Genomic DNA, 23,363 nt, shown 5'->3' with positions numbered 1-23,363 from the left:
GAGATAGCGCGAAGATTATTTTAGCAACAGCGTGACGCAGCATGACACCTTCAACGCGATTAGTCAACAATGGGATTCCTATCTCCTACTTTCTCTGTTATCTCTGGCCCAGGTTCACTTTATTAACCTTGCCTGGCGCACCTATTGGTGGACGGTTCTTTTCAAGGACTGTTCCAAATAAGATCCACCAACTCGTAACTTTCAGAAATACAAAGAAAAATAGGCCCAGCTTTTGAACCCCCCACCCCCCTTTTGCCCTCCGAACAGTCGGGGGCATGGGCTCCACAAGGTGTCCAAAGCGTCTCACAGGGATGCTGACCCATGTTGACTCCAATGCTTCCCACAGTTGTGTCAAGTTGGCTGGGTATACTTTGGGTGGTGAACCATTCTTGATACATACTGGAAATTGTTGTGTAAAAAAAAAAACAGCAGTGTTGCAGTTCTTGACACAAACTGGTGTGCCTGGCACCTACTACCATACCTCATTCAATAGAACTTTGTGTCTTGACCATTCACCCTCAATGACACACACACAATCCATGTCTCAAGGCTTAAAAATCCTTCTTTAACCTGTCCCCTCCCCTTCATCTACTCTGATTTAGTGGATTTACCAAGTGACATCAAGAAGGGATCATAGCTTCCCCCTGGATTCACCTGGTCAGTCTGTCATAGAAAGAGCAGGTGTTCTTAATATTTGTATACTCAGTGTATCCTCCCATAGTGAAAAACACGCAGTTGCTGGTGAACAGGACATTGAATGGAATGTATTCAAAAAAAATTATAAACACCCCTCGTCAAGTTATTCACTGTATTATTCATTCTCCTAAAGTGTGTCAATTTTACTTTGTTCCACAGGGACGTGTAGATCTACCATGTGTTGCTTGTCTCAAATAAGACATGGAGTTAAGATGTAAGTGATGGTTAAGATACAAGGAGAGGTTTAGATTGGAGTAGGCCACGTAGAACCACTCGATAGCAAGGATAGCAACATATCACAATATATTATAAAATCACTCAATTATAGACCATTTCAAAATAATACATTTTATTTGCAACCATGCCAACGTGACTCCAAGCTGTCAACACTCCAAAGCACAAGCTGTGATAAAAAATGCATACTTTTACATTGACACATTGACCCTTGAATTGTTATTCTTGATTAGCATTTGATGCTGATAGTCTCACATGGCATGTGAGATGAGTCAGCTCACATCCAAAATTTCTCAATGTACTCTTGAATTAATCATTCCTCTCTTTAAATAAAATATATGAATGATATTTGGATGACATTGCAAGTGAACTTACAAATGAACAATTCTTCAAACAATCTAGAAATGTCAAATGTTACACCATAGACTTGAATCAAAGGTCAATGGATGGAATTGTTGTATGTCACATATCAAGATCCTTTCATAAAATGTAAATATAGGCCTATTATAATGGTGAAATAAGTGCCAGGGCCTGCGTGCATAATACACTTGAAGTGTTTCTCATGAGGATTTACCTTAAATGTCCCCTTACCTAAGGGAACTGTTTGGGCATGGCATAGAGCCCCTCAAACGTTTTCCTTAGGTAAGTGCATACTTAAGGGGATTTACAGTAGTTTGAAGGCATGTATGACAGAAAGAGTCTCTGGTTACCAGGGATATGACCTGATTCATTGACTGAACATTAGGCAAAGAGATCACATTTGTTTTGAGAGATAGCAAAATAGAACTTCTACATTCAAGACCGGAGAAACAAATTGATTCAGATAAGCAAGTTTCTATTACTTTCTTGCACATCAAGCCAACTTACAGAGTAGGTAGCTAGCTAGCCATAGAGCGGTGCACAATTGGCCCAGCGTTGCCCAGGTTAGGGTTTGGCCTGGGTATGCCGTCATTGTAAATAAGAACTTGTTCTTAACTGGCTTGCCTAGTTAAAGGTTAACATTTTTTTAAAGCTAGCTAGCCAGCTATCTTTGTAGCCATGGATTGTGCACCTTCCATTGTTTAGCTAAGTAGCTAGCTATCTACAGTGCACTCGGGAAAGTATTCAGACCCCTTGACTTTTTCCACATTTTGTAACATTACAGCCTTATTCTAAAATTGATTCAATTGTTGTTTCCCTCAATCTACACACAATACCCCATAATGACAAAGCAAAAACATGTTTTTAGCCATTTTTGCACATTTATAAAAATAAAAATAAACAGGAAATATCAGTTTCATAAGTATTCTTTACTCAGTACTTTGTTGAAGCACCTTTGGCAGTGATTACAGCCTCGAGTCTTCTTGGTTATGACTCTACAAGCTTGGCACACCTGCTGCAGAGATGGTTGTCCTTCTGGAAGGTTCTCCCATCTCCACAGAGGAACTCTGTCAGAGTGACCATCAGGTTCTTTTTCACCTTCCTGACCAAGGCCCTTCTCCCCCGATTGCTCAGTTTGGCCAGCTCTAGGAACAGTCTCGGTGGTTCCAAACTTCTTCCATTTAAGAATGATGGAGGCCACTGTGTTCTTGGAGACCTTCAATGTTCCCTTCCCCAGATCTGTGCCCCGACATAATCCTGTCTCGGAGCTCTACAGACAATAACTTCGACCTCATGGCTTGGTTTTTGCTCTGACATGCACTGTCAACTGTGGGACCTTATATAGACAGGTGTGTGCCTTTCCAAATCATGTCCAACCAATTGAATTTACCATAGGTGGACTCCAATCAAGCTGGAGAAACATCTCAAGGATTATCAATGGTAACAGGATTCACCTGAGCTAAATTTGGAGTTTCATAGCGAAGGTTATGAATACTTTTTAAATTAAATGTTTAATGTAAAACAAAAGGTGGAAAAAGTCAAGGGGTGTGATTACTTTCCGAATGCACTGTATACACCTAGCTAGCTGGTTGATGTTTTCTTTTTGCAACCAGGGCAGAGGAAAGCAACATTGACCTCCACATTTGCTGTGTACATTGATATGATATCCATAGTAAATTAAGCACAAGGGAACTCATGGGCACCCTTAAGTTTTTCACTTTATTTAAGGGGGAAATTCACCTTAAAATGTTTTATGCAACTGACTTAAAGTTAAGGAAACTTTAAGGGGAAAAGATAAAGGGGAAGATTTCTTATGCAGGCCCAAGACAGCAAAACAGGCAATGCACCTACAGGCTGAAACTAATGAAACCCAAATGAACCATATCAATTGTTAGGTATGTGTGTGAAATAACTTGGTTTTTATTTTTTTTTTTAGAGAAAAAAATACGATTTTTCTCTCAAATAGCTCTGTCATCTGAGGCACAAAAATAAACACTTTTCTATGACTGAGTCATTAACATTTACTAACATTGATTTGTCCCATTTCTTCTGACGGAATCTGAGGTAAATATTGTTTCTCGAAGTAGTGGATTCAAAATAAAAGAGGGAAATATTAAACATCTCTTACAATTTCCACAGAAGCCCTTTCTTATAGAGAAGTTGTCTACTACTCTACATACCAGTGTTCTTCTTATTGAATATGTATTGAATAACTTTAAAAACAACCACATCACATGACCCGAAATTAACTACATACAGGTACATTTTAGTCTTATATATATATATATATATATGGATGGATAAAGGCCTCTTATATAACCTCTATTATGCATGTCTCTTTAACACATTGATCATGAAAATGGTCTTGCAAAAAGACATTGGCACAGCAAAAGGCAACAACAATGGCTTAACATCATTGAATACATGATGCACTCGGATACCACCATCACATATAGAATGTGGTGAATGCCAGACAATACCAACACTGTAAATTAAGTAATACATGCATCGTATAGTTCATATGTGATATCTGCAGTTGAAAGGCGGGTATAGGGAGCATTGAGAGCAGCCCATTTCCACGGTATCTTTGATTACATTTCTCTCCTCTTCACTATAATAAAACTATGGAGTCATTATGAGATCTCTCTGGCCATTTCCACATTCGCTTGGCTGATCATGCTGGGCTGCTCTACTTTCTGTGGCGGGCTGTCACCCTCCATCGGGGACTCATTGACTGAGCCCGATGGCCGCTCATCCAGCATCTCCAGTGCATCCAGTGTGGTTTGGACCCTCCGGACTCCGTCACGTCGCGCCTGTCGCACGTCCACACGTCCCTCTGGGTCCACTGAGTCCAGTGCCAAAAGCTCTTTGGTCAACAGCTCTTCCAGCAGCAAGTACCTCTTATCATTCTTCTTCCCATCAAAGCATTTCACCTCTTGCTCCAGTTTTGCCACTCTCTCCTCTATCTTTTGCACTTTAGCCAAGCCTGGGTGACACTGAGCGGCAGGCTCATTTTCTGATTTTGGGGTCAAGTCCTCCTGTGGAGCAGGAACAGCCACTGGCTCCTGGGCTTCTGGTTTCGGCGACATCTGGACTGTGATGTTTGCTGTCTGTTGTGGCTGCAGTTGCGGCTGTGGCTGGGGTTGTTGTGGAGGTTGTGGTTGTTGCTGGGACTGTTGTGGTTGTTGATACAGCTGTGGTTGTTGGTACTGTTCAGGTTGTTGGTATTGTTGTGGCTGTTGGTACTGTTGTGGTGGTTTTTGGTACTGTTCAGGTTGTTGGTATTGCTGTGGCTGTTGGTACTGTTGTGGTTGTTGGTACTGTTGTGGTTGTTGGTACTGTTCAGGTTGTTGGTACTGTTCAGGTTGTTGGTACTGTTGTGACTGTTGGTACTGTTGTGGCTGTTGGTACTCTTCAGGTTGTTGGTACTGCTGTGGCTGCTGTGATTGTTGTGATTTTTGGTACTGTTCAGGTTGTTGGTATTGTTGTGGTTGTTTTGGCTGTTGGTACTGTTGTGGCTGCTGTGGGAGTTGTGGCTGCTGTGGCTGTTGTTGTGGTTGTTGGTATTGTAGTGGCTGTTGTTGATAATGTTGTTGCTGCTGTGGTTGTTGTGGTCCTTGGTACTGTTGTGGTGGCTGCTGTGGTTGCTGTGAGATCTGTGGCTGTTGACGCTGCTGTGAGTCAGCCTCTCTCTGCGCTGCTTGGGGATACTGAGAGATCTCCTGCTCCTGCTCCATTCTGTGGGGTGATTCTCTCTGTGGCACATGGTGGTGGACCTGGACCTGTGGAAGTAAGAAGGAATTATTCATCCTGAATAAACATTATGTCAAATTTGCCAGACTGGCATTTGTGGCTATGTATATGAGACTTTTTATTTTGAAGAATCCTACTGCTATTGGCTGACTGGCAGTAGGCGTTGTGATGAGTGGGGAAAAAAATGTACCTGTGGTCTCTCTGTAATGACCTGTGCTCTGAGGGGAGACTGGCTCCTTATATGCGGTGGGATATGGATGGCGGCAGTCTCGCGGTGCTGGGGAGGCACGCTCGGGGACGGGGATGCTCGCTCCCGGGAAGAGGGTGTGGCTCCATGATGACTGCTCCAGTCCTCTGGCTGCAGTCGGTGGAAGGAGGGCTGGTGCTCTGAGTAAGCCGGAAAGCGCTGGGTGTAGAGAGCGGGATTGACAGGGGCTTGTTGTGGGTGACCTCCGGCCCTCTCGTGGATCACTGGGATGGGGATGTAACCTGCCTGGAGGCCTGTGCTGCTGGGTCGCGGGGGCTGGTGGAGGGGATGGCCCTAAGGAATGAAAGTCCAGTGTGAATCAGAGGAAGTACAATTGCATACTCAATATTAGAAGTAGTCTAGAAGTAGCTAGAGGTTTTGTTTGATTCCAACATCAAACACGTGTGTAACTAGAACTTTCCCTGCAAATCCTCCAATGACATCAATGTATGGTTTTAGCAAATGGTAAGAGTTCATGCGCAGTAATCTCAATAGATAAAACAATCTCACCTCAGGTCCTTGTAAACTAGGCGAACAGGACATGCAGGGTTCAGGAGTAGAGCTCTCGGAGGAACCCTGCAAAGGAGATCTAGGCCTGCAGTGGAGCGTCGGGGTGGGGGAGGGTGTCCGCCCTTCTGCCCGTATATTTTGCAGAGCAGTCGGCTGGATGTAGGAGAAACACGGGTGTTGCTGACGGAGGTCTGCGCCTTCATGGCAGACTGGGATTGGGATGTAACCCTGGCGGAGGGTGGGGTGCTTCATGTCCTTCACAAAGGCCTTCTGCATCTCCTGAGGACTCGGCTCTGGTGGCACACTTGGGCCATTTTGAGACAACTGGCTGACCTGAACAAGAAAACAAAGTCTGAATTAATACATGAATTAATACAAAATAAGTATGCGAGTGAAACTCTAACCCCAGAGGCATGCAGTTACTGCCAATCCATCCATAAAACATTCAGTTAATGTATTCTACAAGGGAATGGTGTCCAACATCCCAGAAATATTAGTTATTTCTTCCAAACTGAGGAAGAAAGAGCAATTTAATATCTTAGGCTACTGAGATTAAATTGAGATTGATTGAAAAGAGCTGTTTGCTAGAGGCTGAAACAAATGGAATCAATAGAATTCAATAGAATCTGCTCTGGCATCCAGGCTATAAGCAAACATCATTAGGTGCAATGTGAAATATCCCTGGGAGATGTAAAAAGTATCACCTCCCTGGACAATTGGAAGCGGAAACTAGTTCTTATCCAATTGCAAGTATATGCCTGTCATAAGAAGCATGCCATCACTACATGTGGATATGAAGATTATGCATTTGTTGGTTTGCTAGGCAGTATTTGCTATCATAAAACATCAATCCTATTTATCTTATGTCCTCATATGGGTGTCTCACAGTAGAGACAAACTACTCCATGATGCTGCCTTGGTGATCACCAGGAAAACCAATTAAGAGTGAGACACCTGACAGTGACAGTGGAAAATAGTCTCTCTGTGATATCAATACATGACCAGTTTTGCTTTACCATGCAAATCTAATTAGCAATAAAGTATATTTAATTGTGAGTGATTTAAGAATACTCCAATATTTGCTTGCCTTCAGGCTATACATGTGTACTGGAGAGCACAAGCCATACCGCGCATTCCGCGGTCCAACAATAACAGATTCGGTAAGGCCCACAAATACAATGTTCCTCAGCTCAAATATTTAGAAAAAAAATCTAGATATTCTTGTTTGTGGTCAGAATATAACTGGTTCACCAACAATTATAACCTTAATGCTTAAGTCGCTCTGGATAAGAGCGTCTGCTAAATGACTTAAATGTAAATGTTGTTGTCTTTTATTATTATGCTGTCATCTTATGCTTGCTTATATAAAGGACGTCACACTGCTTGCCTAGCAAGTATCGCTTCCTCCTAATTCGGCGCAACACTGTAGGCTCGAACCCAGGACCTCTGCCTTGCTAGCACACGTGACCAGAGGTGTAAAGTGCTTAAGTAAAAAATACTTTAAATTACTACTTAAGTTGTTTTTTGGGGGTATCTGTACTTTACCATTTATATTTTTGCCTACTTTAACTTCACTACATTTCTAAAGAAAATAATGTACTTTTTACTCTGTACATTTTCCCTTACCCAAAAGTACTCATTACATTCTGACAGGAAAATGGTCCAATTCACACACTTATCAAGAGAACATCCCTGGTCATCCCTACTGCCTCTGATCAGGCAGACTCATTAAACACAAATGCTTCATTTGTAAATTATGTCTGGCTATACATATATTTTTTTTTAATGTGATGTCTGGTTTGCTTAATATAAGGAATTTGAAATCATTTACACTTTTACTTTTGATACGTAAGTACATTTGAGCAATTCCATTTACTTTTGATACTTAAGTATATTTAAAACAAAATACTTTTGCTCAAGTAGTATTTTACTGGGTGACTTTCACTTGAGTCATTTTCTATTAAGGTATCTTTACTTTCACTCAAGTATCATAATTGGGTCATTTTTCCACCACTGCACGTGACCACCCTACTGAAGCATCTTACCAGTCAGTGCCAAGCAAAAAGCTAGCTATTCACTCTTGCAAGTGGGAACATTGCAGGCTGAGAAGTAAGCTTCACACATCCCCATGTGCTACACTTACATACTTCAACAAGGTGTGGCTCAAACTAAAATCAAACTGTCCAAACTGGAAGCATGTCCTACAGACAGAGCTGAAACAACAAACTGTATGTGTGGGTAGTGCGTGACAAAGCACCAGACTCCACTGGTACATGATGCAAAATAGCCTAGGTTTAGCCAAGTGGGAGCAACCCACTGAGCAAAAGTCTATATAAGTCCAGTCTACACAGTTTAGCACGACAAAGACAAGTGTCCACAAGACTATGTAGGCCCATTGGACCTACTGCATTGGAACAGTCCCAAGCTCCTCATGACTATTTAATTTGTCTGGTAATAAATCATTCAAATTAATTAATTCAAATGATTAATTATTCAATTCATTTGAAATAAGTACTGTGTGAGGCATAGTGTTGTACTTTTTAATTTACATCATTCCCGTTATGCTTTTTTGATACAACAACAGTAGTTGTGAAACTCTGAACGACCTTTTGCCCTCTGCCATTTTGGCAGGGTCCCTGTACACTGCCAGCATCGCACCAATTTTATCTCCTGACAGCTGTGTCTTTCTAGCAGATTCTTAGTGACACTAACTTTGGACGGCAGCAAGTGTTGATCTTCCTAATGCAAGATGCCAACCTAGGGTCTGCTTCCCCAACCCTTCAACACTTCAAGTTGACACAGTTCTTCAGGACACAGTTTAATGGTGTAAAACCATATCACCAATGTTTGTGATTTGTTAATTTAATGGATTGTAGATTACTTGGAGCTGTTATATATGCGCAGTAGGCTACTGGAGTTGGGTGGGTGATGAGCCCACCTCAAATCCCTTTTAAGGAAAAGTTTTAGTAACGGGTATACGAAATATGAACAAGCGCATTCTACATGGCCTAATAGGCTTTAAATAAACATTATGGAGATGTCCAAACACTCAAAGCCATGGCTTTACATATGACTGCAGTGCGTCATCAACCAACCAGCCACGCTTAGATCATCACACAAGAACATAACCTAACAGCCATTGCCCGTTATTTAACCCGTTATAATGCATGAGGGAGAGGGCTGGAGCCTAAAAGAGACCGCATTCCATTGCGTTGGCGTATGTGAAGTCTAAGCAGATACGAAGTTTGAGCAGTGGCAAGTTGTAACATATGGTTTCTAAATGTTAAAGAAAAGGAGAGAGAAGTTTAGCCTACTATAAATAGAATATGCCCACTCTGTCTTCCTATAATAAAAGCCAGTGCGTATCAGAGGCAGTGACCATAATTAACCACTGAAGCGCTTGGTCGACGGCCATGCCATATACTATATATATATATATATTCCGTGTTGTGTCTGCCATGCTATCAGCAGACATTACATTTTCAATCCAACTTTCTATATCACACTAGCCCTCCCACGCTACACATCATTTTTACTCAATCCATGAGCCTACCTTTTTGACATCGTGTCTGGGGTCATTCCAGCTTGTTGTGCGATTAATGTGATCCACAAAAAAAGGCCATCCTGTCTGTGGGTCAATTTTAATTTCCCATCCTGGGGGTAGAGGGTCGTTGTTATTGGCCATATCTACCATTGGTGACTGTGTCTTCATGCTGCTCAAACTCCTTGATCCTTTATACTGTGCCATGTTATACAGTCAACGGATCCTTTAAAGATTCCGCACGGTGACGTGTGGGAAAGGGGGCTGGAAGTTTCTCGAAATAGCACCGTCAATGTTGGGATTGGGAAAAAATTGCCACCTCCAGTGTCTCGAGATTCAGGGAGAAGGTTCCAGCCTAACAGTGAGGCGATCTGGTATTTACGTTCAGGACAGGAACACCTGTTTGTTTGTATGTATATTTTCCAATTTAACGTTGCGCCATAGATTCCAATAATAGCGCTACTTCACACGTGGTGGTACAATGTATTCAGCTCAGAGCGTGGCTACAGTCATAAATGTATCGTTGGTCAATGGGCGGATTCGATAATGCTGAAACGCCGGGAACCGGTCTATGGCCCGTGACGTGAATTGGCAAAGCTGTGAGGAGGAATGCACCCTTCTCAAATCGAACAGGAATCTGCGCCGCTCGGTCATGTTGTCAACAAGACATCACGGTGCATCATCCAGAAACATAAAGCATTTGTTTTTCATTAAATATACGTCTGTGAAAACACAGACTCCTACTCATTATTCTACGTGTAATTACGTGACTTTTGTTTTGAGCCGATTTCACCGTTGGCTTTGAACGGGCACCTGGCTCACGACCGGGTGGCAGCCCGGTTCCGAAACGAATGCAGTCAACTTTCACCTGATGCAATTACATGCCTACCAGGGCGCTTTAGACAGATTAATCGAATCCCCTCAATGTTTATACAGTATCGCTTTAATTGACATTTTCAAAATAAAAGCCCCCAATTAGGTTTATGACGTTTGACAGATGTTGGCACAACAGGGATTCCACCTTCATCTCGGCTAGCGTATTTTACCGAGATGTTATAGTATAAGACTAGCCTACTCGAGATATCTGATTGATTTTATTTTAGCGCTACCTCAAGTCCCCCTGTAGACTGCATGCGCATGGGCATGAGTCGGCTTCCTGACTCTCCGGTTAGCGCCATTTTCTTCCTCTTAGTTAGCTACCGCATAAATACATTGATTAGGCCATCTTCTTGTTTATTTCAGCATACTCCGTTAGTTAGTCGGCATTCATACCAATCGATTTTTGAACATGGAAGACGAAAGCCACCCCAAAACGCTGTAAGTTGTCAACACAACAGCCACGACTTTGCCTCCTAGCTAGCTTGGCAATGTTAGCTAACTAACTGTTAACTAGCTAGATAACTATCGACCTCAACAGCTTCCTCATTTTAACCTCTCACTAGGCGAATCAGCATACTTTTTTTCTCCCCAGTGAAACAACGGTTACAAGACTATCCAGTAGGCTGATCAAAATATTCGTGAACTTATGCAATATTACATTGCATGGCACATCAGCTCGCTAGCTAAGTTACCCAGCTACATAGATGACTAACGTTAGCTATCTAAATGTTATTGAAATGTCCCCATCATGGCTGGGATAATGTTCTAGGAGTTAGTTAGCTGACGGCTAACTAAGTCATGTCTTTCTTTAGCCGACCCAACTCCACGATTTATGAGTTGCGTTTAATGGACTAGCCTTTCTCTTGTCTGCATACTGAAGTGATGAGGAAAAGGTGTTATTTGAAACGAAGCTTAGCTTCTTAGTTGATATTTCTAGCTAAACTATCTACTTTGGTTGGTCAACAAATAATAGCTACATAATAATTAGGCTATAATGATTTGCAAGAAGAGTGCCTTGGTCATCGTCTTTTGTTGACTAATTAGACCTAATCCTTAAACCAAATAACACGTTCAATCTAACAACATTTTGTCCGATCTAGAGGCTATACACAGACCTTTTGTCTAGTGCCAAAAGGGGTCCCATAGACTCCAAGCCAAAATATGTTCCCTAAATGGACAGATTTTTTTTTTTTTTCTTCCAGAAATGTCTTCATTGGACAGATAGGGGCACACCTTCCCACAGTCATGAGCAAAATCATATTTGTGTGCTTAAAACTAAATGTTTGTGTAGTTAAATTTGATATTCAATAAATAACATTAAAGCCAATATTTGATGCAACGTAACTTATCCTATCCTCGCCTATCCTTAACCAACCTCCTAAGCAGTTGCTTGAAGTACTTAAGTGAAAATACATTAAAGTACTAAATAAGTCGTTTTTTTTTGAGGGGTATCTGTACTTTGCTATTTATATTTTTGACTACTTTTACTTCAATAAAATTATTTTTTACTCCATATACACTTTCCTAGACACACAAAAGTACTCATTACATTAGTAATGCTGAGCAGTACAGGAAAATTGTTCAATTCACACTAATCAAGCAACATCCCTGGTCATCCCTTCTGCCTCTCATCTGATGGACTCACATATCACAAAAGCTTGGTTTGTAAATTATGTTGGCGTGTGCCCCTGGCTATCTGTAAATTTAAAAGATTCGCTTAATTTGAGGAATTTTAAATTATTTTTTTACTTTTGATACGTATGTATATTTTTGCAATTACATTTACTTTTTATACTTAAGAATATTTCAAACCAAATACTTTGAATTTTACTGAAGTAATATTTTACTGGGTGACTTTTTTACGTGAGTCATTTTATATTAAGGTATCATTACTTTTACTCAAGTATGACAATTGGGTACTTTTCCCACCAGTGCTCCTGAGATCACTAATTTGCCCCATCTTTTCCCTAGGTATGTTGGTAACCTGTCCAGAGATGTAACAGAAATTTTGATTCTTCAGCTGTTCACCCAAATTGGACCTTGCAAAAGTTGTAAAATGATCACTGAGGTAAGATGTGTTCTGCTCTATTAGCTATGATGACTTATGGAGACATTTGTGTTGCCGAGTTTCATTATCATGGATTATGCACTAGGTCAAGGAATTCAAGTCAGTAGACAGGGTACTACTGTTTAACCTTTTTGACTGTAACAGTGGTCATTGGCACATACCAGTTTTTCACATAATTCCATCCCTTTTTCCATTAATTTTGAATCAATGTTGCCATTTGGTCTTTATTTTCGCACATAAAACTGAAAAGATTTGCATCATGTTGATAAACACACCATTACATTTACATAATTGCCTTGACATATCAAGGACAGGAAAGGTCATTTGTAATTAGCCTTACCCTTTTATAAAGCATTTTGCCTATATCCTTGCATAACCTAGCATTCATTTTTTATGCAGTTCTTTTTTCAATAATTTCATTGTCACCCAAAATGGGTCAGTTTCAGCACCTCCCCTAAAACCGTCTAATATCCTACTTCTTGCAGTTACCGTAGTTACAGGGGGAGAAGGGTAAACATGATCTACCATGGGCTGTTGATATAATGGTTTCTAGTGGACCTGACCAATAGTTTGTCGACGTCTCCAGCGTAGCTGGGTGAGACGGTATAGGCTACCCTCATATGACCAACAGTGCATTCGGAAAGTATTCAGACACCTTGACTTTTTCCACATTTTGTTACGTTACAGCCTTATTCTAAAATGGATTCAATTAAAAATGTCCCTGATCAATCTATACATAATACTGTATGTAGATAATGATGAAGCGAAAACAGTTTTTAAATACATTTTTGCTAATTTATAGAAATAAATGTATATATAAATAAAAATACCTTTCCGTAAGTATTCAGACGCTTTGCTATGAGACTCAAAATTAAGCTCAGGTGCATCCTGTTTCCATCCTTGAGATGTTTCTGCAACTTTATTGGAGTCCGCCTGTGGTAAATTCAATTGATTGGACATGATTTGGAAAGGCACACCTGTCTATATAAAGTCCCACAGTTGACAGTGCATGTCAGAGGAAACCAAGCCACGAGCTCGAAGGAATGGTCCGTAGCGCTCCGAGACAGGATCGTGTCGAGACACAGATCTGGGGAAGGGTACCAAAAATGTCTGCAGCATTGAAGGTCCCCAAGAACACAGTGGCTGCTATCATTCTTAGTTGGAAGAAGTTTGGAAACACCAAGACTCTTCCAAGAGCTGACCGCCTGGCCGAGGTGACCAAGAACCCGATGGTCACTCTGAAAGAGTTACTCTGTGGAGATGGGAGAACCTTCCAGAAGGACAACCATCTCTGCAGCACTCCACCAATCAGGCCTTTATAGTAGTGGCCAGACTGGAAGCCACAACTCAGTAAAAGGCACATGACAGCCCGCTTGGAATTTGCCAAAAGGCACCTAAAGGACTCTGACCAGGGGAAACAAGATTCTCTGGTCTGATTCTCTTTTTATTTTTTTGTATTTTTTTTTGTATTAAAAAAACAAAATTAACCTTTTTTTAATTTAACGAGGCAAGTCAGTTAAGAACAAATTCTTATTTATAATGACAACCTACCAAACCCAGATGACGCTGGGCCAATTGTACGCTCTCATATGGGGCTCTCCATCACGTCCAGATGTGATAGAGCCTGGAATCGAACCAGGGATTGTAGTGGTGTCTCTTGCACTGAGATGCAGTGCCTTAGACTGCTGCCCAACTCGAGAGCCCAAGATTGAACTATTTGGCCTGAATGCCAAGTATCACTTCTGGAGGAAACGTGGCACCATCCCTACGGTGAAGTGTGGTAGTAGCATCATGCGGTGGAGATTTTCAGCAGCAGGGACTGGGAGACTAGTTAGGATTGAGGCAAAGATGAACAGAGCAAAGTAAAGAGATCATTGAAGAAACCCTGCTCTTGAGTGCTCAGGACCTCAGGCTGGGGCGAAGGTTCACCTTTCAACAGGACAACGACCCTAAGCACACAGCTAAGACAGTACAGGAGTGGCTTCGGGACAAGTCTCAATGTCCTAGAGTGGCTCAGCCTTAGCACGGACTTGAACCCGATCAAACATCTCTGGAGAGACCTGAAAATAGCTGTGCAGCGACGCTCCCCATCCAACCAAACAGAGCTTGAGAGGATCTGCAGAGAAGAATGGGAGAAACTCTCCAAATACAGGTGTGCCAAGCTTGTTGTGTCATATCCAAGAAGACCTGAGGCTGTACTCGTTGCCAAAGGTGCTTCAACAAAGTACTGAGTGAAGGGTCTGAATACTTAGTTAAAGTCGGAAGTTTACATACACTTAGGTTTCAGTCATTAAAACATTTATTTTCAACCACTCTACAAATGTATTGTTAACAAACTATAGTTTTGGCAAGTTGGTTAGGACATCTACTTTGTGCATGACACAAGTACTTTTTCCAACAATTGTTTACAGACAGATTATTTCACTTATAGTTCACTGTATCACAATTCCAAAGGGTCTAGAGTTAACATACACTAAGTTGACTGTGCCTTTAAACAGCTTGGAAATGGCCGAGGCTGCTTATAGGCCAATTGACATCATTTGAGTCAATTGGAGGTGAACCTGTGGATGTATTTCAAGGCCTACCTTCAAACTCAGTGCCTCTTTGCTTGACATCATAGGAAAATCTAAAGAAATCATCCAAGACCTCAGGAAAAAAAATTGTAGACCTTCCCAATCTGGTTCATCCTTGGGGGCAATTTCCAAACGCCTGAAGGTACCACGTTCATCTGTACAAGCAATAGACCGCAAGTATAAACACCATGGGACCACGCAGCGTCATACAGCTCAAGAACAAGACTCGTTTTGTCTCCTAGAGATGAATGCACTTTGATGTGAAAAGTGCAAATCAATCCCAGAACAACCGCAAAGGACCTTGTGAAGATGCTGGAGGAAACCGGTACAAAAGTATCTATATCCACAGTAAAACGAGTCCTATATCGACATAACCTGAAAGGCCGCTCAGCAAGGAAGAAGCCACTGCTCCAAAACCGCAATTAAAAAGCCAGACTACGGTTTACAACTGCACATGTTGACAAAGATCATACTTTTTGGAGAAATGTCCTCTGGTCTGATGACACAAATTAGAACTGTTTGGCCATAATGACCATTGTAATGTTTGGAGGGAAATGGGGAGGCTTGCAAGCCGAAGGACAACATCCCAACCGTGATGCAGATGGCAGCATCATGTTGTGGGGGTGCTTTGCTGAAGGAAGGACTGGTGCACTTCACAAAATAGATGGCATCATGAGGGAGGAAAATTATGTGGATATATTGAAGCATCATCTCAAGACATCAGTCAGGAAGTTAATGCTTGTTTTCAAATGGGTCTTCCAAATGGACAATGACCCCAAGCATACTTCCAAAGATGTGGCAAAATGGCGGAAGGACAACAAAGTCAAGGTACTGGAGTGGCCATCACAAAGCCCTGACCTCAATCCCATGGAAAATTTGTGGGCAGAACTGAAAAAGTGATTGCGAGCAAGGAGGCCTACAAACCTGACTCAGTTGCACCAGCTCTGTCAGGAGGAATGGGCCAAAATTCACCCAACTTTATTGTGGAAGGCTACCTGAAACGTTTGACCCAAGTTAAACAATTTAAAGGCAATGTTACCGAATACTAATTGAGTGTATGTAAACTTCTGACCCACTGGGATTGTGATGAAAGAAATTAAAGCTGAAATAAATCATTCTCTTCTATTTTATTCTGACATTTCACATTCTTAAAATAGTGGTGATCCTAACTGACCTATTTTTACTAGGATTAAATGTCAGGAAATGTGAAACTGAGTTTAAATGTATTTGGCTAAGGTGCATGTAAACCTCCGACTTCAACTGTATGTAAATGTGATATTTCAGTTTTTTATTTGTAATAAATTTCCAAACATTCAAAAACGTTTGGGTTTGTAATAATGGGCTTTTGTGTGTGATTTATTTTCTCAATTTAATCATTTTTGAATAAAGCTGTAAGAAATAAATATGTGGAAAAAGTCTAGGGTTCTGATTACTTTTCGGATGTACTGTAGTTGAGTTGAGACGTGTTAGGTTTGGTGTCTTTTTCTTCCCCTCATGAGTGACTCGTTCAGTCAGATGTTTCAGGTCATGTTTACTAGTCGAAATGGGATGTATTCCATTTCAACAAGTTCTTTCTCCTTTAATAAATGTATGATTCAGCCTAGTTCAGATATAAATTGTGGTGGGTTCTATGTACAGTGGGGCAAAGAAGTATTTAGTCAGCCACCAATTGTGCAAGTTCTCCCACTTAAAAAGATGAGGCCTGTAATTTTCATCATAGGTACACTTCAACTATGACAGACAAAAGGAGAAAAAAAAATTCAGAAAATCACATTGTAGGATTTTTAATGAATTTATTTGCAAATTATGGTGCAAAATAAGTATTTGGTCAATAACAAAAGTTTCTCAATACTTTGTCATTGCCAACAAAGGGTATATAACAGAGGTCAAATGTTTTCTGTAAGTCTTCACAAGGTTTTCACACACTGTTGCTGGTATTTTGGCCCATTCCTCCATGCAGATCTCCTCTAGAGCTGTGATGTTTTGGGTCTGTTGCTGGGCAACACGGACTTTCTACTCCCTCCACAGATTTTCTATGGGGTTGAGATCTGGAGATTGGCTAGGCCACTCTAGGACCTTGACATGCTTCTTACGAAGCCACTCCTTCGTTGCCCGGGCGGTGTGTTTGGGATCATTGTCATGCTGAAAGAGCCAGCCACGTTTCATCTTCAATGGCCTTGTTTTCACTCAAAATCTCACGATACATGGCCCCATTCTTTCCTTTACACGGATCAGTCGTCCTGGTCCCTTTGCAGAAAAACCGCTCCAAAGCATGATGTTTCCACCCCCATGCTTCACAGTAGGTATGGTGTTTGGATGCAACTCGGCATTCTTTGTCCTCCAAACACGACGAGTTGAGTTTTTTCCAAAAAGTTATATTTTGGTTTCATCTAACCATATGACATTCTCCCAATCTTCTTCTGGATCATCCAAATGCTCTCTAGCAAACTTCAGACGGGCTTGGACATGTACTGGCTTAAGCAGGGGGACACGTCTGGCACTGCAGGATTTAAGTCCCTGGCGGCGTAGTGTGTTACTGATGGTAGGCTTTGTTACTTTGGTCCCAGCTCTCTGCAGGTCATTCACTAGGTCCCCCTGTGTGGTTCTGGGATTTTTGCTCACCGTTCTTGTGATCATTTTGCCCCACGGGGTGAGATCTTGCGTGGAGCCCCAGATCGAGGGAGATTATCAGTGGTCTTGTATGTCTTCCATTTCCTAATAATTGCTCCCACAATATATTTCTTCAAACCAAGCTGCTTACCTATTGCAGATTCAGTCCCCCCAGCCTGGTGCAGGTCTACAATTTGGTTTCTGGTGTCCTTTTTGACAGCTCTTTGGTCTTGGCCATAGTGGAGTTTGGAGTGTGACTGTTTGAGGTTGTGGACAGGTGTCTTTTATACTGATAACAAGTTCAAACAGGTGCCATTAATACAGGTAACGAGTGGAGGACAGAGGAGCCTCTTAAAGAAGAAGTTACAGGTCTGTGAGAGCCAGAAATCTTGCTTGTATATAGGTGACCAAATACTTATTTTCCACCATAATCTGCAAATAAATTCATTAAAAATCCTACAATGTTATTTTCTGGATTTTTTTTCTCTCCTTTTGTCTGTCATAGTTGAAGTGTACCTATGATGAAAATTACAGGCCTCTCATCTTTTTAAGTGGGAGAACTTGCACAATTGGTGGCTGACTAAATACTTTTTTGCCCCACTGTACATACTGTGCGATGAATGCAATCAGATTAAATTGCTATTTTTTAAAATCTATTTTTTAAATAAAACAGACTTTGGCTGGTTAACCTTTGGCACACTTGTCCAAAAGAAAGAGGTTAGGGTTATGGAATCCCAGCCTTTTAAATATGATTGACATGATTTGAATTGGATAACATCTGTTGCATATACCAGCACTATTCATGATACATGATAATCACCCAATAGAGTAACATGGTCACTCAGTACTTGCAATTCTATTCCAAATATGTTTGACAATAATATATTCTCCTAATTTATTTTCTTCTCAGCAACCCGATAGCAGGAGGATGAACTCTTCTGTGGGATTTTCTGTTTTGCAGCAGTCAAGCAATGACCCGTATTGCTTTGTGGAGTTCTTTGAACATAGAGATGCTGCTGCTGCCCTAGCAGCCATGAATGGGAGGAAGATATTGGGAAAGGTAATTCTTCCACTCTGCAATGAAATACTCTCTCTGTGGCTTTCTTCCTAAGAATTGCTGGTTCTTACCCTTTCACACTGGCTTTTAGGGACATGGAATGAATGCCTTTGCTCCACTTACATTTGATTGTTCTGTGACATGTTTTATCTTCAGGAGGTCAAAGTAAATTGGGCCACCACTCCAAGTAGCCAGAAGAAAGATACATCAAGTAAGTGTTTACATTTTTAACTTTTTCCTGTTTTGCTCCAAAGTCCGTCGCAACATCAGGGACTAATAGTCATTATTTCTTGGCCGTTTCAGATCACTTCCATGTGTTTGTGGGAGACTTGAGCCCTGAGATCACCACTGAGGATATCAAAGCTGCATTTGCACCTTTTGGGAAAATATCGTAAGTTGCTTTGTGTTTTTAAGAATTTGATTTAGTATGTTTCCTCTGACTTGACATCCTCTGGAGATTGTTTTACTCAGTTATCTGTTTTGATAATTTTAGTAACTTTAGAGTTCTTCTCATAAAAATGTTTTTGTAATGGGTCCATAAACAGAATAGATGTGTAACCAGGTACTATGTAATATATTATACATTGTAGAATAATAGTGAAGACATCAAAACTATGGATTAACACATGGAATCAGGTAGTAACTGAAAATGTTAAACAAATCTAAATATATTTGAGATGCTTCAAAGTAGCCACCCTTGGCTTGATGACAGCTTTGCACACTCTTGGCATTCTCTCAACCAGCTTCACCTGGAATGCTTTCCCAACAGTCTTGAATGAGTTCTTTAGTAGTGGTTCCTTTGCAGCAATTTGACCATGAAGGCCTGATTACACACAGTCTCCTCTGAACAGTTGATGTTGCTGTGAAGCATTTATTTGGGCCTTAATCTGAGATGCAGTTAACAATAATGAACTTATACTCTGCAGCAGAGGTAACTCGGGGTCTTCCTTTCCTGTGGCGGTCCTCATGAGAGCCAGTTTCATCATAGCGCTTGATGGTTTTTGCGACTGCACTTGAAGGAACCTTCAAAGTTCTTGAAATGTTCTGGATTGACCTTCATGTCTTAAAGTAATGATGGACTTGGTCTTTTAACAAATAGCCCTATCTTCTGTATACAACCCCTACCTTGTCACATCATAACTGATTGGCTCAAATGCATTGAAGGAAAGAAATTCCACAAATTAACTTTTAAAAAGGCACACCTGTTTATTGAAATGCCTTCCAGGTGACTACCACATGAAGCTGGTTGAGAGAATGCCAAGAGTATGCAAAGCTGTCATCAAGGCTTGGGTGGCTACTTTGAAGAATCTCAAATATAAAATATATTTTTATTTAACACTTATGGTTACTACATGATTACATATGTGTTATTTCATAGTTTTGATGTCTTCACTATTATTCTACAATGTATAAAATAGTAAAAATAGAGAAAAGCCTCTGTGTAGGTGTGTCAACTTTTCACTGGTGCTGTAGATGTAATTACTTTGACTATTGGTTGAAATGTAATTTTAAAGCACATCACTCCGTCTTGATACATAAATCACTATGCCTTTCATTAGCCATTCAACTGTTTTGATCATTGTGAGAAACAGGATGACAGAAGTGACACAAGCTCTTCTCAATTGTCACGTATAATATGGATTTTGACTTTCAGTCTGTATCACCCCCAACTTTTTTTTTTTTTTTTGAATGTGTCCGCTTTCTATTCTCCCTCATTCTTTTTTGATAAATGTAGGAAATGGTAAGTAGTTTGTGATGACAAATAGGCTTATAGGATTGGACAGGAGCTTGAAGGCTAACCACAAGGAACTGTACACACTGGAAACTCGGATGTAGACCTTTTTTTTCTCATTTTATTATTCCTTTCCATTTGTAATTTTTTGTATTAACATGACCTAGTTTAGAATAACAAACACCAATATTCAATATACAGTGGGGTCTGATATTGACACCCTTGATAAAAGATGAGCAAAAATGACTATAAAATAAATAATTCAAATATCCACCACCATATTTTACCGTAGGTATGGGGTTTCTTTTCTGCTCATGCATACTCATTGTCGCGAAACCCAAGACTGGTGTGCGTGGCCAAAGAGCTCTATTTTCATGTCATCTGATCAAAGCACCGGTTCCAATCTGTGCCATTGCCATTTAGCAAACTCAAGGTGTTTACATTTGTTGGATGACATGAAAATGGAGCTCCTTGGCCACACACACAACAGTGGTGGGCTTGGCATCGAAATGAGAATGCATGAGCAGAAAAGAACCCCGTACCTACTGTAAAATATGGTAGTGGATTTTTTTCATATTCTGGGGGCTATTTTGTTTCCACTGGTCAAGGGGCCCTTAAGATCAACTGCATCATGAACTTTACCTAGTACCAGGACATTTTAGCCAACAACCTGGTTGCCTCTGTCAGGAGGCTAAAACTTTGCTGTAAGTGGATCTTCCAGCAAGACAATAACTCCAAGCACACATCAAAATTAATCCGTAAAGAAATGGTTATTTGGCCACAAAATCAACATTTTGCAATTGCCATCTCAGTCTCCGGACTTGAAACCGATTTTGAAAACCTGTGGTTTGAATTGACGGGGGCAGTCTATAATGCAGATAAAGGATTCTGTTTGTAGGAATGGTCTAAGATCCCTCCCAATGTGTTCTCCAACTCATACAATATTTGAGAAAAAAGCTCAATGCCAAGGTGATGTATTGAAAACAGGGGTGTCTGTAACTTTCACCCATACCTTTTTTTTGGTTGAAAATGTATAACTTGTTAAACAAATTAGAGTATACAATATAGCTCAGTATTTGAATTATTTTATACATTATCAAGGGTGTCCATTTTGAACCAGACCATATATACTTTAGAACATTCTGGATAGCTTAGGATTGTTGATAGTTTTATGCTCCGTTCCTAAAACTCTGAAAAGTAAATATTTTAACATTTGCAGCTCTCCAAACTCCATATTGGTGGTAAAGAATTGACCAGGAAAAATAAAGAAATCTGTTATCGGGCCTTGTATGCTGTTTTAATTCCTTTTTTTGTCTTTGATATTTCTGGTAGAATGAGCACCATCAGCAAATATTAGGAATGCATGGTAATCCATAAGAAGTGTTTATTTTGAGTTTGAGGATTATAATTGGGGTAATATTTGACAGAGAACCCTTAATTAATCTGAAGAAAAAAGCAATTAAAATATCAGCATAGGTCACATGTCTTTGTACTTACATTTTTTTCAAATGCAATATTACCTGTAATCATTTGAGGATTTAAAAAAACAAACAAAAAAGTAAATAAGATATTTATTGGAGAATGTAGTCTATTTGCAGTTCTGTGTGAGTGTGTGTGTGGTTTTTGTTTTATGGATGCTATTGTCTTGTCCTTCCAGGGATGCTCGTGTTGTGAAGGACATGACGACAGGAAAATCTAAGGGGTATGGATTTGTGTCCTTCTATAACAAACTGGTAAGGCTCCAGTGCAGGAACACAAGATGAAGGTTATTTCTGTTTACTATTTTCTATTTTCAGTAGATTTGATCTTTAGATAATTTAAACTTTTAAAAATAAGTACAAAGTAAATGCACATCTCGTGTTCTCTGTTGATCTAATTTTTTACTTAAGTACAAGTTGTAGTTTGTTTGATAGTTCATTATTCCTGTTGAATATCTATTCTAATCCATCCATCTAGTATGTAAAACATGTTATTAATTACACAATAGCACTTAGTTTATAGAATATGTATAGAAGCATGTAGAATCTGGAGAAGGAACTTTGTCTTTTGTTTAAATCGACAGGATGCAGAGAATGCCATCGTGCACATGGGGGGACAGTGGTTAGGAGGACGGCAGATCAGGACCAACTGGGCAACTCGCAAGCCACCCGCCCCCAAAAATGTGCAAGACAGTAAGTATGAGTGAGCTATGACTAATGTGTTTATTGGAGTTGAAATGGGCGTTATGAGGCTGAATGCTCTATTGGCCCAGTTGGCATATAACTGAGGGGGACATATTCCAGAGAGCTATTTTGTCTCCCCCAACTATTTTCATTCCACGGACTGTGTCGCTTAGTTCATAGAACCACAGTTACGTGAGCAACCTCCAAAATATCCCCTAAATGCAATTGTCTCCAACAGAGCGGTTTTTGTTTTCTTCCTACAAATTTGGCTCCAACTTTTGAACAGTTGGGGCTATCAGCTATTATGACCCCGTCCCTGAAAGCCACGACTCTCAGGAACACGTACATTTACATTTCCCTCTACGACCTTCACAAGTTGCGCAGGACACGTTAGAAGCTGTGTTCTCTTGTTATATTAGTCACTGACACACTCACCCATGTCAGCATTTTTTTTTTAGCCTGATGACTCACACTAAATTCTTCCACTGCTCTGTCGTTTCGCTAGATACCCTAGTCTGAGACTGACATCATTAACTTGTTTGTCGTGACGAGGGGTGTTGTACAAAATAAAGTAATCAGCGATTGGATTGTCTCTTAACTGCCGCTTTACCCATGTGTGTTCTGGTTTTGGCCCAACCCATCTGTATCTGGACCAATCAGACGGCCCCTGAATGTGTGAAGAAACTAATGTCTGAGTGTGGCGTAGCGTTTGGCTGGAGCAAGGAGTCTGGGTAGTCAGGCAAAACTAATTTACCAATCTAAAAATGTCTCACCGGCTATCTGAACTTGTAGTACTCATGGTCGAATTACCGCCCGGGGGGCCCCCACTGATTTTTGTTAGTCACTCTCAATCGGATATCATATTAAAAACTGCAAACATTACTCTACATGCCATGGCAAAATGTGTAGGGTTGCAGGAAATTAAGCTTAAAACAAAAAAT

The 23,363-nt window shown here is 40.6% G+C and overlaps 2 protein-coding genes across 5 annotated transcripts in view; one reads left to right on the top strand and one right to left on the bottom strand.

Annotated features, from left to right (window-relative positions):
• Positions 1–1,028: 1,028 nt before the first annotated feature.
• Positions 1,029–9,650, bottom strand: LOC115135314 (BAG family molecular chaperone regulator 3-like). Its single transcript, XM_029669872.2, has 4 exons — positions 9,354–9,650; positions 5,801–6,133; positions 5,234–5,584; positions 1,029–5,072 (listed from the first exon to the last, which is right to left on the bottom strand). Exons 1-4 carry the CDS (start codon positions 9,546–9,548, stop codon positions 3,924–3,926), a joined length of 2,028 nt encoding a protein of 675 aa, XP_029525732.2. The 5' UTR covers positions 9,549–9,650; the 3' UTR covers positions 1,029–3,923.
• A 17-nt stretch (positions 9,651–9,667) lies between these two features.
• Positions 9,668–23,363, top strand: part of LOC115135315 (nucleolysin TIAR-like) — a 28,658-nt gene continuing 14,962 nt past the window's right edge. Inside the window, exons 1-7 of one of the 4 annotated variants that reach the window (XM_029669877.2) lie at positions 9,668–9,750; positions 12,192–12,288; positions 18,382–18,531; positions 18,685–18,739; positions 18,832–18,919; positions 21,918–21,993; positions 22,323–22,431. In XM_029669877.2, coding sequence (XP_029525737.1) covers positions 12,277–12,288; positions 18,382–18,531; positions 18,685–18,739; positions 18,832–18,919; positions 21,918–21,993; positions 22,323–22,431 — 490 coding nt within the window. In that variant the 5' untranslated portion in view covers positions 9,668–9,750; positions 12,192–12,276. Of the gene's footprint in view, positions 9,751–10,495; positions 10,659–11,736; positions 11,882–12,191; positions 12,289–18,381; positions 18,532–18,684; positions 18,740–18,831; positions 18,920–21,917; positions 21,994–22,322; positions 22,432–23,363 lie in introns of those variants that run through there. The other 3 variants (XM_029669875.2, XM_029669873.2, XM_029669874.2) reach the window with 3 other exon arrangements.

This window comes from Oncorhynchus nerka, unplaced genomic scaffold (genome assembly GCF_034236695.1).
Source record: "Oncorhynchus nerka isolate Pitt River unplaced genomic scaffold, Oner_Uvic_2.0 unplaced_scaffold_3___fragment_4___debris, whole genome shotgun sequence".
NCBI classification, from domain to species: domain Eukaryota; kingdom Metazoa; phylum Chordata; class Actinopteri; order Salmoniformes; family Salmonidae; genus Oncorhynchus; species Oncorhynchus nerka.
The sequence above is the reverse complement of the archived record's forward strand: the minus strand, read 5'-3'. Positions and strand labels throughout refer to the sequence as shown.